Source organism: Tiliqua scincoides, chromosome 1 (assembly GCF_035046505.1).
Source record: "Tiliqua scincoides isolate rTilSci1 chromosome 1, rTilSci1.hap2, whole genome shotgun sequence".
Lineage (NCBI taxonomy): Eukaryota > Metazoa > Chordata > Lepidosauria > Squamata > Scincidae > Tiliqua > Tiliqua scincoides.
Genome location: NC_089821.1, coordinates 225,517,880 through 225,535,632, shown reverse-complemented (window position 1 = coordinate 225,535,632; position 17,753 = coordinate 225,517,880). Strand labels below are relative to the sequence as shown.

At 43.9% G+C, this 17,753-nt stretch overlaps 1 protein-coding gene across 1 annotated transcript in view; it reads left to right on the top strand.

Annotated features, from left to right (window-relative positions):
• THBS2 (thrombospondin 2) overlaps positions 1-17,753 on the top strand; it is a 67,463-nt gene that overhangs the window by 5,512 nt on the left and 44,198 nt on the right. Inside the window, exons 3-12 of the mRNA XM_066623007.1 lie at positions 3,738-3,822; positions 8,075-8,286; positions 9,222-9,362; positions 10,213-10,309; positions 10,778-10,948; positions 11,442-11,618; positions 13,962-14,135; positions 14,884-15,011; positions 15,142-15,294; positions 17,175-17,393. Of these exons, the coding sequence (XP_066479104.1) occupies positions 3,738-3,822; positions 8,075-8,286; positions 9,222-9,362; positions 10,213-10,309; positions 10,778-10,948; positions 11,442-11,618; positions 13,962-14,135; positions 14,884-15,011; positions 15,142-15,294; positions 17,175-17,393 (1,557 nt within the window). The remainder of the gene's footprint in view (positions 1-3,737; positions 3,823-8,074; positions 8,287-9,221; positions 9,363-10,212; positions 10,310-10,777; positions 10,949-11,441; positions 11,619-13,961; positions 14,136-14,883; positions 15,012-15,141; positions 15,295-17,174; positions 17,394-17,753) is intronic.

Here is a 17,753-nt window from a genome sequence, read left to right as displayed (position 1 = left end):
TTCTAGGATTACTAAACCAAGAAACCCACTTGCTGGTTAAGAAATTGAATACGCAATGCATTGAAGTGTAATTAACTAGAGTATCTATGAACCCATGGGGACTACTGGAGGATATTCATTGCTTTTGGAGACATTAAGGGTCATTGGGGGCTCCTGAACAGGCATTGCAGAGGAGAAGTAAGGGAAGAGGAGGCAGCCAAATAAGGCCACCTTTATTGGACAGAAAGTCAATTCATGGTGTAGTTGGGATGGTAGGTAGCAAGCCTTTTTTGCTGAAGACAGAACTTGCTATGTCCATAGCTGTCTATTAAAACTGAACAAACACAAGACAATTGCGGCCATTGCCTGTACAAAGGCCCGTTTCTGGGTTATGACACTTTATTTTTTGTACTTGGGCACACTTTCCCAAGTGTGCCCAAGTACATAAAACACTTTCACCCTGTCAGGTGTGAAGGTTATGCATATGTACAATTACTTATTTTTTACAGCATTTCTAAATTGCTTCTTTGTTTTTAAAAAAATGCATTTTAACAACTGGGAAGCAGAGGCCAAATCCTTTCCTAGCTGTGATGTCCCTTTTTTTTTTTTTTTAATGCACCTGGATAGACATGCACCTAACTGTACAATTGCAGGCACTTCACTCTCAACAAGTGAAATGAGAAGTGGTTTTGTCACTCTCTTATGCAATCAAAAACCAGAGCCCAGCCCAGAGTAAGGCTGCATGAGAAGAGCAAGTGCATTTCTCAGTCACTACCTTCAGTTCTGGCCTTCGGAGCTATGGGAAACATTTTTGCGGGGTCCAGGTTCACAGCCAAGGTCTGCAGCATCTGAGGCACATAAATAAAATTTATTATCGAATTTATGACTCAATGGTAGAATGGGAAGCAATCAAAATACGCACTTAAAAATGCACGGGTGTTAATGGATTGATGGATTTAAGCACATTTTAATATAAAATTGCTTACGAGATGAGAGAAGGTTACCCCAGCACAGGGCCCCCTTAAGCATGGGTCCTAACTGGGAGCAATTTGTTCAACTGGCTTAAAGCCAGCCCTTGACTTCTACATGACAAAGCAAGCTGGCTGCTGTTCAGAAGAACTGCTTGTTCAAACCATGGGATGAGGGAGCAGATTTCACCCTTTTCAGCTGTATACCCCAATTGCAGTTATTTACATTGCTCCATTTGTTAATGACTTCCATTGACTTATGTAGGATGAAGACAATCTGATGTAGCAACCAATCTGTTCTGCCCTAGGTGTTGTTGCTTCTGCAGATAAAGAACCTATGGGGGTGTGTGTGCACATGTCCTTTCCAGTGTCTCTTTACACAGAGTGCAAAGATATGAATTACACAATTAGTGATGTTTGTAAATACATGAACTCTCCGTCCGTCCTTCCTGCTGGCATTTTGCTAGTCTCACAGCCCAATCCCATCCTCCACCATACTAGGCAGCCCAGTCATCAGAGGCTGGGCTGCATACTATTGGGGGAGGGGAGACTAGAAGACAAACCAGAGGTAAGTAAAAAGTTTTTGTTTTTTTTAACTTATCTCTTGTAGGCCTTCCAGCTGCCTATGGGCTTTGTTGGACTCATACCAAGTCCAAGGAGAGTTGGGGGCATTCTTTGGCAGGGTTATAGGGATAGGATTTGGGTGCAAATGCCACCAGATCCACCCCTCTCCTGACATGACATGACTCCAGTTCCTTCCCCCAAATGCCCCAATCCTCCACCTCCCTGCCCACGGCCCACCCCTGCTGCCAACTTACTGGCACTGGTGGACCATCTGCTGAGTCTGGCACATGTGCAGAGCCACTGGTCATTTCCTCCAGTGAATCCATTGTGTGTGAGAGCGCCATGAAGTTGGGCCTTTTGCATCGCACAAGGCCCATAGAATTGGGCTGTAATTTATAGATATGATCATGTACACTGGATCTGCATCTTCCCCAATAGAATGGGTAAGGAACTCACTACCATAATCTGATGATATGCATGTGATATTTGTGAAGGCAAAGGTCTCACTTGGATACATATCATAGGACACTGGAATTAATGGCTCGCTTGATCTGTTGTTGGAGAAACCAACAGTAGTAGCATATAGCAGTGACTGTATCTCCTCCACCCTCATGTGTGTTCTAGATCTTGTGCACTATCATGTTTTAACTGCACACCATCTGGATGATCTGGAAATAGTTCATTATAGACATTATCATCTTTGTATGCAGAGGCAGACTGCCTCATTTATGTGTTGCTCAACTGGATCAGACTAACAGACCAATCTGATTGGGCTTGAATGCTGGCAAAACAAATGTTCCACCAGTGGCGACTGCCTTATGGCAGTCACAAAAGGGCCTCTGAAAGTTTATAGGCATGTGTGCTGCTAGAGCACCAACAGGGAGGCCACAGGTGCCATACACAAGGCAGTGGCTCTGTTGAGACATGCTGACCCAGCTATGTCAACTGGGGAGAGGAACTGGGTAGGGTGGAATGGGGCAGGGAGAGTGCAGAATGGAGCAGCAGTGGGGATGGGGGAGGGTGGATTGGGTCCAGGAAGGGGGCAGGTTCAGCAGCAGTGGTGTCCATTGAATCCTCTCCCCCTTCTGGACTGGAGAAACCCAAGGGATCCAGATCCAGAGCCCTGTGTCAGGCCACGCGATCCAACATGGGACTCCTTGATTCTGTGCCAGCTCAAGAGCCTGCTGAGGCTCTTGAGAGCCATCACAGAATCAAGTGGCCCCATTGTGGGCTACTTCTCTTACCCAGGGGAAGGGGATGAAAGTCTCCTTCCCCTGAGGAGATGCCAGCACCTGCCCAGTGTGTTTAGGGCACTTCGGCAGCTCCGTGCGCTGGGCAGCTCAGGATTGGGTCATGGGTTCCCAAAAGGAGTGCAAGAAACTTCTGTTAGAGAATTCTCACCCAGTTTCAATCCTAGGCTTCTTTGAGAGAAGCTATGCAATTAAACTGGAATTGTACCTATATGACCCTCTTGTGCAGCTGTTCTTTCCCACTGCAGTGGAGATTAATACTTTGCAAGGCCCCAACTAGAGAGCAAATATCTGCATTGTCCATTCATGAATCTCTGTCTTACAGCTCTGTCCTAAGCTGTGCTGGCACAGCCAAACCACACGGCCTACACTGTATCAATGCAGCACAGGAGGCAGCTGGAGGTCTTCTCTGGGTAAGGGGATATACTTCCCTTTCCCCAAGTAAAGCTTCAGCCACCCGATGGGTTTCTCAGATCTGTGCCAGCTATTTAACTGGGATCTGGGAAGCCCTATGTAAGGCTGCCTGGCCTGGGAAAGAAGTTAGGATATGGTGGAGAAGGCCTATGCCAATCCTGCCCCCTTCCTGGGTCTGATCACCTCCTAGAAAATGCCACTTCCCCACCTCCGTCCCATGTCTCTGTGCCACCCAGTGAAACCTTACCTGTACTGGCTGACACCACTGGCAGTGCAACCTTACCTGTGCTCTTTGATGCAGTGCCAGCAGGCTAGCACAGGACATTGGGCCGGTGCTGCCAGTTCACAAGCAGCCACAAATGTGCCATAATGTGACACTTGAGACCAGCACAGGGATTTACTTAGTCCAAACTTAGGACTGTGCTGTTGGGTACATAATATTTATCTCAGAAATAACTGTGTGTGATGCAAATTAAATGCAGCCAAAGTGGAAAATGTGCATTTTTTTTTTTTAAAGCAGAGCCATTGTCTCATTCTTGAAATGTTTCTGTCATGTTTGTAGGGTCTCCTACAAAATGTTCACCTGGTTTTTGGAACTTCAGTAGAAGATGTCTTGCACAACAAAGGATGCCAGAAGAGCCAGCCTGGTAAGGAAAATGTGTCCTGTTCTTGACAGTTTCATCTATACAAGTCAACCTCCAGTGGTGCTTCTTGGATGTGTGAATGAGCAGAACAATGTGGAAAAATGTGAATGGCCATAGATTCCACTGACGATTGTGAATAGGAATGGGAATTTCAGCATGATTGGTGTCCTATGGAATTAGGCACAATCATGTTTCTACCATAGTCTGTGTTATCTGCAACTCTTGTGGGGAATTCAGGCTTCATAACCTTCTTTAAATACTCAGGTCAGCTCACGGTTGAGGTTGGTGTACGGTCTCAAAGTCTCAAAAGTGTCATATGTGGAAAGCACACAACAATTTTATGAGTCTGTGTGGCAAGAAGACCTCATTTCATTGAGTCAAGATGACACTCAAGCAAGTGGCAATTCCTGATAAATTGCTCAATGTGCTGAGTTGCATTTTTACGGGTTTCCAGTCCAGAGGTGAAGATAGCCAAGTGATTTAAATTTCTCAGCACTGGAAACAATTCATTATAAGCTTGGGAAAACTGTTTACTTCAGTTGTCACCATGGTGAGATTGATGAGCTTCATGAGCAGAAACTATTTTTCCCTGCCAATTTACGTCGATTCTTCACTGTATTGTTATGGCTGCAATTATTTACAGAACTAATGCATGGTTCTGTTCTCACTTATACCATGTTTACGTGGCCTTATGATTTTATTTCGGGGGCCCTGGAGTTGCTCTTGAGTTTTACAGATTTTTCCACAAACCCAGTTGTGATACCCTTTTATTGTCTGCCTTCCCTATAGTGTCACTGGCAAGGGTTGTAAGACAAATGAATAAATGTATTATTTTATTTATGAACAAGAGTTACGTGGCAACCTCCAATGTTCTATACTTTGATGTGGTAGTGTTAAAATTAAACAGCCACATCACCTTCTCCAAACAAGTTCATGCTCCCCTTAACAACATGAAAGGCCCAATCCTATCCAAATTTCCAGCACCGGTGTAGCCGCAATGCAGTCCTGTGGTAAGGGAACAAACATTCCCTTATCTTGAGGAGGCCTCTGTGACTACCCCTCCACTATAGGATGAAGCGCATGCCCCATTGGCATGGCTGTACTGGCACTGGAAAATTGGATAGTATTAGTCCCTAAATACTGTGTTTGGCTGCTAAACATTTCTTGTGACTATGAAAGGATGATAAATTTTATTGAAAAACATTACCATCTCACACTCTGTGAGCCAGATCTTAGTCCCCATACCCTCTTAGATGTTAAAGTGTGATAATACAGAAAAGAAAACCAGTAGTATTCCACTAAAGAATGGAGATTGATTCTATGCATGTTTGTGCACTAATAAATCCTACTATTTTCAGCAAGAGTGTGCATAGGAATGAAACCTTGACCTCTGAGATTTGACACAGAATGCCCCATCTAAACCAGGAGCTCATGGGATCCTTTTATTGCTGCCACGGTTTCATCTTTATTATGGAGTGGTCCCTACAGTGTGGATTAATCTGTGCATCAAAATAAGCTTCTAGCTCCCAAACAGCTGCCTCAAGATGGGTGTCCACTGGGAATAGACATTGGTTGTTCCTGTTATAAAAGACCAATTCCTGCAAGCCATATTGGGAGCAGTCTTAAGTGATTTATGGCCCAATTCTATGGGTGCATTATGCTGATGGAATGTGAGATCCACCGGCATAACTTGCTCTGTGGTTGTTGCAAACACAACCCCATAGGTGTGCGTGGCCTGGCTGCCACCACAAGTGGCAAGCAGCTGGGTCAGTGCAAAGATGGACTGAGGGTGCTTGCTGGTGCAGGTAAGGTTGCACAGGGGTTGGACGGGAGGTGGGGAGGGGGAGGAACGGGGTGGGGGTGTGTGGAATGGGGCAGTTACAACTGCTCCATGCTGGGGTAAGGAGGGATAGTCGTTCTCCACCTGCTAAAGAGATGAAGTCACCACTTTAAAAAGTGCCTCTTTGCCCAAGCAGCAGAGGTTATTCTTAATAATATTCATAATGAGATATTATGATAATAGTATTAATGCTCTAAAAATTAGGTGCCTATCTGAATTTGCACAATAGTTAAACCCAGGACAGAGTATCCAGAGATCAAGAGTAATGCTGTTTGATCCGTGTGGGGGAAATTCTAGCTGCACTTGCTCCATTCTCATGCCAAGAAACACAGTCACTAGAATAGGAAGTGTGTGTGAGATGACAGTCTGCTTCTGTTGCCTGCATGTTGATGCTCATTTGGCACAAGCGCTGTCCCAGCAGCAAGAGAACCTGATAAAAGCACGTTGCTGTCTGCAGAGCTATCTTCTGAAAAGGCTCTCTGACTTGGAAGGAAAGATCCCTTCTTGGTTATTTGAACAGAATTTTAGGAGTGCTGAATTTTTTAAATTCTCTTTTTGTTCTGATTAGGGCTTGATTGAACCTTCACCCATTTCATAAGGTAGAAACTAATATGGGGGGATTAAAATGTTCCCTGAAAACAGTGTTTTTTGTGCCTGTTCACAACTATTGTCTCCCCTCTCCCCTATTGCTTTGGTGACACTTGCCTCCCCTCAGTGATCCCCTGCCACTAGGGATCATGTGGTGAATGTGATGGTGTTCCAATAGGCCATCCAATCTGCCTATTGCTGGTCAAGTGATAACTTTACTGAGGGAAAATGATGCCAGTTAGTCCTGAAGGCTATGCTTTTTGCATTGCGTTGCCCTCACTTTGAATGGGCAATCAAATTTATTTCTCTTTTTTGAAATGATTCTGGGGGGGGGGGAATCACTGAGCAGGATATGCACATGCTTTTGCATGTGCTGAATTACTCTGCAAAAAGCTCTCTTCCTTGTGGCTTAGCCCTGATAGTTCATAGCTATGGGGAGAATTATCCAGGGCTGGTCCAGGCAGAACCATTCCTGGAGGGGGGCAAAACAGTAAGGGTGCAATCCTAACCCACTTTTGAGCATCAACATAAGGGCAATGCAGCTCTGATATACGGGAACAAACATTCCCTTACTTTGAGGAGGACTCCGTGAGTGCCCCCCAACTGCAGGATGCAGCACACGTCTCATTGGCACCACTATGCCAGTGCTGGAAAGTGGGTTAGGATTTGGGCCCAAGTGTCTTCAGGTGCCTGGACGCCTGTGTAAAGTTGCTCCTCCTCCTTCACTTCCGAGCCATTCAGGTAGGCAAGAACAAAGCAGTGGCGACTCCTTCACTTTACTGTCATAGCCCAGACCAGCTCGGAAGCAGAGGGGAAGGAGCGGCTTTATACGGACATCCGGGCGCCTGAAAACACTTCCTGTTTTGCCCCCGTCTAGGAACACCTCTGGGTTCAGGGCACTGGAGGCAGCATGCCAAATGCTGCCCCCCTTTCCTGGTAATGAGCCAGTCTCTGCTCCCTCCACAACCTGGTTTGGAAAAGGAAGAGAGGGAATGGAGCCGAAGAAAGCTCCACGTTTCCTTGTTCTCTCCAGTTCCTTCCTTTCCTGATCCAAGCAGTGAAAGGAGGAGGAGCGGTAGAAGCAAATGGGTGGATAGAGTTTGGCACTCCTCTGCTTTTCTGCTGCCCTTAGGGGATCACTTTAATTGGCTTCATGGCTGGGATGGCCCTGGAAGAATCTCTAGGAAATGCTAGAATTCAAGGTTATATTCTGTGCAAACAGAAGTTATTTTTTATGTTCTGTCAGAGAGAAAGAGGTCTAAGAGGTGAACTAACTTGCTTGGAAGTCCTTGAGAAGGATGATAATATGTCCTGAAACAATTTCATTAATGTGTGCTCATAAACGTTTCACTTACAGCTATGGTAGTTTTCTGAAGAAGCTGGCCGAACCAAAAGCTTTGCGTTATTTTGTTTTTATGACCTTCTGGGACCAGAATGTTGACAACCCCTCAACCTGTATTTTTTTCTTCAGAATTAACATGAAACCTCAGGGAACATGCAATACTTTTAAAAAGTGGACTGTGTATAATGCTGTACTTATTTGATTGCCTTTTGTTGTGGCCCTTTGGGACTTCTTCATTGCCTCTGAGCTTGCCAGCGAGATTTTTCTAGAACTGGAATCTAAACTGTGGAAAGGAGTAGACAAAATTGGAAGGGGCTGGCATCCAATCTATCTGTTTTTCTCTTGGTATAATTTGGCATGAAACTATCCCAGATGAGATGCAGTTACAATCCACCTATGGTAGTAATATATAATTTGGGCCAAAAGTAATCAGTAGTGGTAAGTGGTTGCATAATAATAGTGAGCCTCTGCTCTTTTTCTGCCAGTTGAAGAGAACGTCATTAATGAGAGCACAGAAATCCTTCATCTTAATCCTTCAGTCACCAACATACACCAGCATACTGAGTATGTTGGTGAAAACACAGAGAAGAAAGCAGAATTCTGTGATCGCTCGTGTGAGGAGCTTGGGTCTATGTTTACTGAACTTATGGGACTGCGTATTGTGGTCAACGGCTTGACAGAAAATGTACAAAAAGTGGTAAGTACTGCATCTCCAGTCCATTCAGGCATACATTTCTAATGATAATTCATCAAAATAAATGAGATTACAAAGATCAGCCACTAGTGCAATCAGGAGCTGTTCAAGGATCGAATGGGCACTGACAGTGAGATCTAACATGTTGGAAATGTTTAAAACCCTTTTGAGAAGTGTTCTGAGTAGGAAGGAGCATAACATCTTTTATTTATGCTATCTTCCTAGAGCTGGCCCATGAGGGAGACTGTCACCTCAGGTCACAAATTCTGTGTGCTATTGCAGTGTTTGCTGCAAATTGTTAGTCATTCAATGTATTACTGCATTTTGAAAAGGCAGCTTTCAACGTGTCTTGAGCTGATCCAGTGTTACCCTGCATACTTCTAAAATGTCAGTTATTCCCATAAGATTCATGCTAGCCAATGCAAGTGATGTTCAAATCTTCTTATGATGAAAAGGGCGGGGAGTAATCTTACTGTTGGGAAAATGCTTTGTCATGGAGGTTAGCTGGAGTATTCTTTTTTTTTAAAGCCAGATGCTTTTCCAAAACCAGAAAGGGAGAATAAATAGCCTCTTGAAAGGAAAAAAAGCAGGGTAAACAAGGTGGGGAAATGAGTTTTCCTCCTAAAATGTTGAGGAATAAAATGCAATAATAATCAGTTCAAAATATTGTGGCTAGATGAGGAAGGGATTTGTCACATGCCCCGCAGAGATGATATGTGCATGGCAAAGTGTGGAGTATAGTTGCACTTGTAGGGTAAAACTTATTGTATCCAAGAAACTGTATTTAGCAGTCACTAGTCACTAGTCACTAGTCACACCACATGTGTTGGGTGAAAGAAATATTCTCTCTGAGTAATCTAGCTTTAGCTAAGGATAAATGAAGTTTCACCACATAAAGGTCAGCTCACCTTTATCAATCTGTTTATTTTGTTGTACAGTCTGAGGAGAATGAAAAAATAATGGAATTACTTGGCCCCAACACAACACACAAGAACTATTCGGCTTGCTGGCAAGATGGCCGTGAATTTGAAAACAATGCGCACTGGGTTGTGGACAGCTGCACTAAATGTAGCTGCCAGGTAAGGCTTTAGCAAGTGTATGTGACTGCATTTTCAAAGTATCAGTACTGCACTTCTCCCCACACATAAAGGTGTGTAGTCAACATGGTTTTGTAGTTTTGCATCAGCATCCAAATATGGAGTAATGACTGCCAAAGAGCTCCACTTCTTCCTTTGGGCTTTGAAACACAGAGATGGTCTGGTTAGCTTTGAAAATCTAAATCTGAAACGCTATAATGTATAGAACCTTCCATTGATGGTTAAAATACAGGCTGTGATTCTAAACACACTGATTAGAAGGAAGTCACATTGCATAGAGTGGAGTTTACTATCAAGCATAGTGTACATACTTATTTGCTAAGGATTGTCAGAGCCTTACTGTTTGCCTCCATGATTCTCTGACTATGGTCATGTACACTGTTCTGTCCTTTAGTGTCCAGGACCCTTCCTCCTCTCTTGTTCTCAGAAGTACTGCATTATAGTAGTATTGATGGGTGCTGTCAGCCTTAATGCTGATTCAGTAGAACAGTTTTAGGCCCTATAGGGTTTAGGCCCCATAGAGTTTAGGTTTAGGTCAGGTGCTGTCACTGATGTAGTGCTTCAGGTTGTGGTATTGCTCCAATAGAAGACACTATCAGCTGTGCAGAATGTCCTTGGATGAGATTATTTGTTTCCAGGGAAAACAGCACCCTACCATATATACACTAAGTTAGATATCCACTTTTTAAAAGAGCAAAGCTTCTGTAGTCAAGCAAAATTATGGCAATGAACATATTTTTCATTTAGTAGTAGAAAGTTTCTTGGAAGTATAATTTATTTGGGTTATCTAATCATTAGCTAATGGCTGTATTCTTGTTGTCTTTGCATGTAGAACTCCAAAACCGTATGCAATAAAATCACATGCCCAGCTGTGCATTGTGTCAGTCCGTCCTTTGTTGAAGGTGAATGCTGTCCTGAGTGCTCTCCCAGTAAGTATGACATAAAACAAAGAGAATTTGTTTTTAAAACCCAAATGGTAGAGAAATTTCATCACACAAGGTGCCTCCACGCAGTTTGGGTTCTTTCCCTGTATTGCATCCTGCATGCATCCCATCCTCTATGGTCTCCTGGATATCAAGGGAGGCCTTTTTGTGGGGGCAGGGAACTACTGTGGGGAGCAGGAGTCGAAAAGTTTGCTTTTAGGGGCTACTTTCTGAAGCCAGTTGTTAGGATCCAGCCCAATGATTGTTTAAAACATGTCTCTAATGTGCTTTGGCCAACAAACGGGCTTAAGAACTAAAGCTCTGAAGAGCTGGAGATCCAACAGAATTAGATGCACTGTTTGTCCCTCCTATGCTTTTGGTTCCCTAACCGCTCTGTGATTTTAGTTGGTTTCTACTGACAAATCCCTTTTAAGGCAACCACTTCAGTCCTTCTATGCTTTTTCTAATCTTCAGCTGATGACAGTGAGGAGGGCTGGTCTCCGTGGTCTGAGTGGACCGAATGCTCTGTCACCTGTGGATCTGGAACACAGCAGCGAGGGCGATCGTGTGATGTCACCAGCAATACTTGCCGAGGTCCATCCATTCAAACTAGAACTTGTTCCCTCGGCAAATGCGACAACCGCAGTGAGTGCTATAACTTCTTCTGCTTCCTTTGCAACTTCTCCTCTCCTTCCAAACAGATCAGAAATCAATCATATGCACAAAAGATTTGAGAAAGCTTAGGTAATTTTTCTGTTAGGATCTTCAGATCTTAAGATAAAGCCTGAATTGCTTTGGGATTATCTCATTTTCCCCCAATGAAAACAGATGGATCAGTGAGAATTGGCAGGTGTCACAGATGAGAACATTGTTCAGTGTCGCCCTACACTGGAGTGTTTGTGGTGACATGCCAAAAGCCTACCTAGATAATTTCAGGGAGCAAGAAACACAAGGCCACTTTGCTTGACATGGTTAGTATAGGTTGATAGATACCTGTGAGTGTCATGGGCATATTTTGTGTGCAAATGAAGCAAGTTCTACTTACACTGATAGACATCTACAGAGGCTTTTTCATTAGAACCAATGATAATGCAGAGATAGACAATTGAATGGTGATTATTTTTCTTCCCTTGGTTAGTACGTCAAGATGGTGGCTGGAGCCATTGGTCTCCTTGGTCTTCCTGTTCTGTCACCTGTGGAGTAGGCAACATAACCCGCATACGTCTCTGCAACTCTCCCATCCCACAGATGGGTGGGAAAAACTGCCAAGGAAGTGGCCGTGAAACAAAAGAATGTGAAGGACTCCCATGTCCCAGTAAGTCTGCTGCTTTAAACGTCTCAGGTGCAAAATTCTCCACCTCCACATGGTAGGAACTCGATATCAGCATTTGTAAGGCTAAAATAATCTAACCATAGCCCATAATCTTGGGGTTAGCAACAGGTGACCCCTGGGCCATATCCAGTCCATTTTGAAGTGTCACATAGACCTCTAGCTACTTTTTCTTTGTGTCAGGGTTGATGACTAAAGTGGAATCGATGGCAGCAGGACTTGCCTGTTTCAAGGGGTTACAACTTGAGGCTACTCATGTTTCAAAATGGGTCTCAGGAAAACATTTTGCAGAGCACGACTTTAACCGCTATCACATGCTAATAGATGGTCCTACAAAAGTAAATGGGGTTACTCTGAGCAAGTAGACGGCCAAAATATTATAGTGGCAACTTCCTGTTGAAGCAGGTTCTCATACACCTGTAGATAGATTTAAAGCTCTGAGTCATAAGAACATAAGAACATAAGAACAGCCCCACTGGATCAGGCCATAGGCCCATCTAGTCCAGCTACCTGTATCTCACAGCGGCCCACCAAATGCCCCAGGGAGCACACCAGATAACAAGAGACCTCATCCTGGTGCCCTCCCCTACATCTGGCATTCTGACTTAACCCATTCCTAAAATCAGGAGGTTGCGCATACACATCATGGCTTGTACCCCATAATGGATTTTTCCTCCAGAAACCCGTCCAATCCCCTTTTAAAGGCGTCTAGGCTAGACGCCAGCACCACATCCTGTGGCAAGGAGTTCCACAGACCGACCACGCGCTGAGTAAAAAAATATTTTCTTTTGTCTGTCCTAACCCGCCCAACACCCAATTTTAGTGGATGTCCCCTGGTTCTGGTATTATGTGAGAGTGTAAAGAGCATCTCCCTATCCACTCTGTCCATCCCCTGCATAATTTTGTATGTCTCAATCATGTCCCCCCTCAGGCATCTCTTTTCTAGGCTGAAGAGGCCCAAACGCCGTAGCCTTTCCTCATAAGGAAGGTGCCCCAGCCCCGTAATCATCTTAGTCGCTCTCTTTTGCACCTTTTCCATTTCCACTATGTCTTTTTTGAGATGCGGCAACCAGAACTGGACACAATACTCCAGGTGTGGCCTTACCATCGATTTGTTTCAACGGCATTATAATACTAACCGTTTTGTTCTCAATACCCTTCCTAATGATCCCAAGCATAGAATTGGCCTTCTTCGCTGCCGCCGCACATTGGGTCGACACTTTCATCGACCTGTCCACCACCACCCCAAGATCTCTTTCCTGATCTGTCACAGACAGCTCAGAACCCATTAGCCTATATGTGAAGTTTTGATTTTTTTGCCCCAATGTGCATGACTTTACACTTACTGACATTGAAGCGCATCTGCCATTTTGCTGCCCATTCTGCCAGTCTGGAGAGATCCTTCTGGAGCTCCTCACAATCACTTCTGGTCTTTACCACTCGGAAAAGTTTGGTGTTGTCTGCAAACTTAGCCACTTCACTGCTCAACCCTTTCTCCAGGTCATTTATGAAGAGGTTGAAAAGCACCGGTCCCAGGACAGATCCTTGGGGCACACCACTTTTCACCTCTCTCCATTGTGAAAATTGCCCATTGACACCCACTCTCTGCTTCCTGGCCTCCAACCAGTTCTCAATCCACGAGAGGACCTGTCCTCTAATTCCCTGACTGTGGAGTTTTTTCAGTAGCCTTTGGTGTCAAAGGTGTCAAACGCCTTCTGAAAGTCCAGATATATAATGTCCACGGGTTCTCCCGCATCCACATGCCTGTTGACCTTTTCAAAGAATTCTATAAGGTTTGTGAGGCAAGAAGCCATGCTGACTCTCCCTCAGCAAGGCCTGTTCGTCTATGTGTTTTGAGATCCTATCTTTGATGAGGCATTCCACCATCTTACCCGGTATGGATGTTAGGCTGACCGGCCTATAGTTTCCCTGGTCCCCCCTCTTTCCCTTTTTAAAAATAGGCGTGACATTTGCTATCCTCCAATCTTCTGGTACCGTGGCCGTTTTGAGGGACAAGTTGCATACCTTAGTCAAGAGATCTGCAACTTCATTCTTCAATTCCTTAATAACCCTTGGGTGGATGCCATCAGGGCCCGGTGACTTATTGATCTTTAATTTATCAATGAGGTGATAAATAAATGAGGTGATAAATTTATCTTCTGGTGAGTCAGCACCAGAAGATGATTAGCATCTATTATATTGATGCAGTGATCATTTGCAAAGCATCTTAAAATCACTGAATGACACCATTCTGTGTGGTCACTGTACTGACTCTTGACTGATTTGCTATATTTATGTTAATTTCTCTTTTTGTGTGGTCTGTTCCAGTTAATGGTCGATGGGGTCCTTGGTCTCCATGGTCTGTTTGCACAGTTACCTGTGGAGGAGGGATTCGTGAGAGATCTCGTCTCTGTAACAGCCCAGAACCCCAGTATGGTGGAAAGACTTGTGCAGGAGATGTCATCCAGCATGATATGTGCAACAAGCAGGATTGTCCAATAGGTAAGCTGCATCCTGACACAACTCTCTGCAGTTTCAGTCTACATTTTTTGGAATGGCCGTCGTTCCGTAGTAGAAGGCACAACTTGCACGTAAAACTTCCAAGGTTCGATCCATGCTATCACGAGTTGAAAGGATCTTGGGGCTGGAGTCCTAAGGACACTTTCCTGGGAGTAAGCCCAACTTAACAAAATGGGGCTTACTTCTGAGTAGACCTGCATAGGATTGTGCTGTGGATAGCCTGACTAGCAGGGGTGGGCAAACTTTCAGCTTTAGGGATCCTGGACCTTTAACAACTGTACAGGAGAGATGCAGATTGTCATCGCACAGGTCTTGTCATCTACCTAAAAGGTCCAGGATTCCTAAAGCTGGAAGTTTGCCCACCCCTGCCTGACTAGGAGAGACCTATATCTGGAACCTTGGAGAGCTGGTGCCATTCAGAGTAGACAGTGCTGTGTTATAGATTTGGTATAAAGGTATGATGTCGTATAAGGGAGCTTTGTACATACACTGTCCTTGCTGCTCTGCCTCTTTGTAAATTGAGTGGTCTTGCTCAATGTATATTTGGAAGGGCTATCAAATCTAGTAGTTGTTAATACAGCTAATAAGAGCCTACACACCTGAAAGGAAGGAAACTGTGTTCACATGTAGATGCTGTCATCTGTTCTCATTCCATCTCCCGTGCCCCATCAGGAAAAAAAACCTAGGTGAGCACTGCGGCACTGATTGCTGTGTTTTCCCTTTTTGACAGATGGTTGTTTGTCAAATCCTTGCTTTCCTGGAACAGAATGCAACAGTTACCCTGATGGCTCCTGGTCCTGTGGCGCATGTCCTGCTGGTTACCTTGGAAATGGAACTTTCTGTGAGGACCTTGATGAGGTGCTTGATGGTTCTGTCTGTGTGGAAGTCCTCCTTTGATCCCACCCATGGAAAAGACACATTTGTCTTTGTTGCGGTTTCTGTGGGAGATTACTCAGTGCATTTTTCTGTTGGTTTTGTTTTTTGGCAGTGTGCTGTTGTGGCCGACGTTTGCTTTAAGTTAAATCAGAACCACCGTTGTGTAAACACAAATCCAGGATTCCATTGCTTGCCGTGCCCTCCACGCTACAAAGGAAGTCAGCCATTTGGGGTGGGCCTAGAGGCTGCCAGGAAACAGAAGCAAGTAAGTGCTGTTGGAAGAAGGCCAATGACCAGAATGGAAAATATGATTATTTTATTTTATATTTATTCAAAATATTTTCAGGCTGCCATTTGATTCCACTGAACAGATCACTGGGACATTTTGGGTATAAGCTGGTCACAGAAAGAAACTGAAGTAGCAGCCCCTAAAACCATAAGCCTAGGCATGTCTCCTCAGAAGTAAGTCTCACTGAATTCAGTGAGACTTACTCCCAGGAAAGCATGTATAGGATTCCAGCCTCAGATTCATTGTTTTAGAGCACCTTGACTTAAGTGTACAGTTACATGTTTTAAATGTATCCCTAGTATTTGGGGATGACCTTTAGCTCTTTGGAAAAGCACATGCATTACATGTCAAAGGTTTTGGGGTTAATCTCCAGATAAGCCTGGGGAAAACCCTTCACCAAAATCCTGTAAAGGCACTACAGAGCTGAATGGATCCATGGTCAGACTCAGGAGAAGGCTACTTCTTATATACACTCCCTGAACAGGGAGCAGGACTTTCAGAACCAAGCCAGCCTTTCAGTGAAGTAGGCTTGTGTTTGCTGCTTGTTTAGAAATTGTTTTAGACAGAAAAGGATTATAGAAATATTAGAATTTATGAAGGATTAGAATTAAATTAAGCCATTTCTGTCCAGCATTGCATATATGCAGCAGGGATAAAATGTGTACACCTGTGGCTGGGCAGAAGTGGGTTAAAAGGGCCATGGAGAAATTGCAAGGTCTTTAATGGAAAAGCATTAAGGTTGGTCCTTTGCCCTCAGGTCCAATGTTATGAGCAAAGACCTTTTTAATGTAGGCTGTGGTTTCTCAAGTGTTGTTTTTGTTTTATGGTATAAATAATTTTAAACTCTTTTGGGTTGTTAATAATTCTGAATAGTCTCTTCATACTTCTCCATTTTCTGGTTGATGGAGTCTAAATGAGAAAGAACTGTTAACATGACACTGCTCCAGCAAAGCTGTCCATCAGATCAATAGCAACATGGAAGCACCAGCCAGGAACTCACAGTCCACCGCCTATCTCAGTGGTTTACGCAAAGGCAACCAGCTAGCTGGTTGAGTGCTATAACCTACTAATGTTGAAGAGGAAATGGATGGGGTTGGCTATTCCTGCCCCACCATCACTCTGTTTCTTAATGACATCCAGAAGTTGGCAGAATGTAGGAGAAAAAAATTGTGCAGTGAGGTCTTATTTGACTTACTGTACAGGCGTTTTGTAAATAATGAGGCATTCATAATTATTCCTGCATTGACAAATTTGTATAGTTTTCTAGGCCCAGCAAGCAAATGTTACTTGGGTCTTTGGATGCCATTTACACTGTCTGAATAAAAGAGAGCCACTAAGTGGCTACTTGAAAATTTATACTGAAAGTTTTGAATAGTGAGCTCTGCCCTTGAGGGAAACTGAGTCTTGTACCGGTTTGTTTTCAGCAAATATTCTAGCACCATTTGGAAATGATGATCTGCATCTAAAATCATCCTTCTGCTCTCTTTGTATCCACAGTTTCTTGCAGCTAGAACTGCACGCAGTCCATGCAGCCTTCCTGAGTTCCTTGGTTTTGGGGTTATAACGTCCTGCTCTTTGAATTGTCTGTCCTGCCCAATATTCTGTGTCTCTTTCTTTTCAAGTATTATACCTTGCTATGAGAATTAAATCCAAACAAATATGTAATAACTACATTTCCTTGCCATTTGGAGGACATTTATGTAATGGAGGAGAATACATCATTGTCACCTTCTTCTTCAGTTTAGTTGGGATCCTATGTTGCAGTTTACTTTGCCTAATAATTAATTCAGTCTTGGGCCTTCATTCTCATGCTCCTATGGATGAATAGTATGAATGATCATGATCTGCTTTTTCAGGTCTGTGAACCAGTAAACCCTTGCAGAGACAAGACACACAACTGTCACAAGTCAGCAGAGTGTATCTACCTGGGACATTTCAGTGACCCTGTGTACAAGTGTGAGTGTCGGACAGGCTATGCTGGTGATGGATTCATCTGTGGTGAAGATTCTGATCTGGATGGATGGCCCAATAGTAACTTGGTCTGTGCTGCCAATGCTACTTATCACTGTATAAAGGTGAGTTGAGATACCTGAAATGTCATTAATAACTTAACGGATGGTTATTACATTAGTCTATTGATGGATTTCAATAAGTGGCTCTTCTTGTGTCATTTTTCAGGCTGCTATTGGTAGAAAGAATGCTGGGTAAAATTTTTCACTCCTAATTGTTTTGTCCATTGGAGAAAACTCCTAAGAGATTGGGTTACTGCTGGCTCCCTGTTCTTGGCTCCTACCCATTTCCTGTAGTGACTAATAACCCAATCCTATCCCCCACTGGCACACAGAATGCAAGGTTGCCAGTGTAGTGGCCATTGTATGCTGTGTGTTGGCAGGGATGAGACTGGCTGGGAGAGGAAAGAAAAGAAAAACTTTACT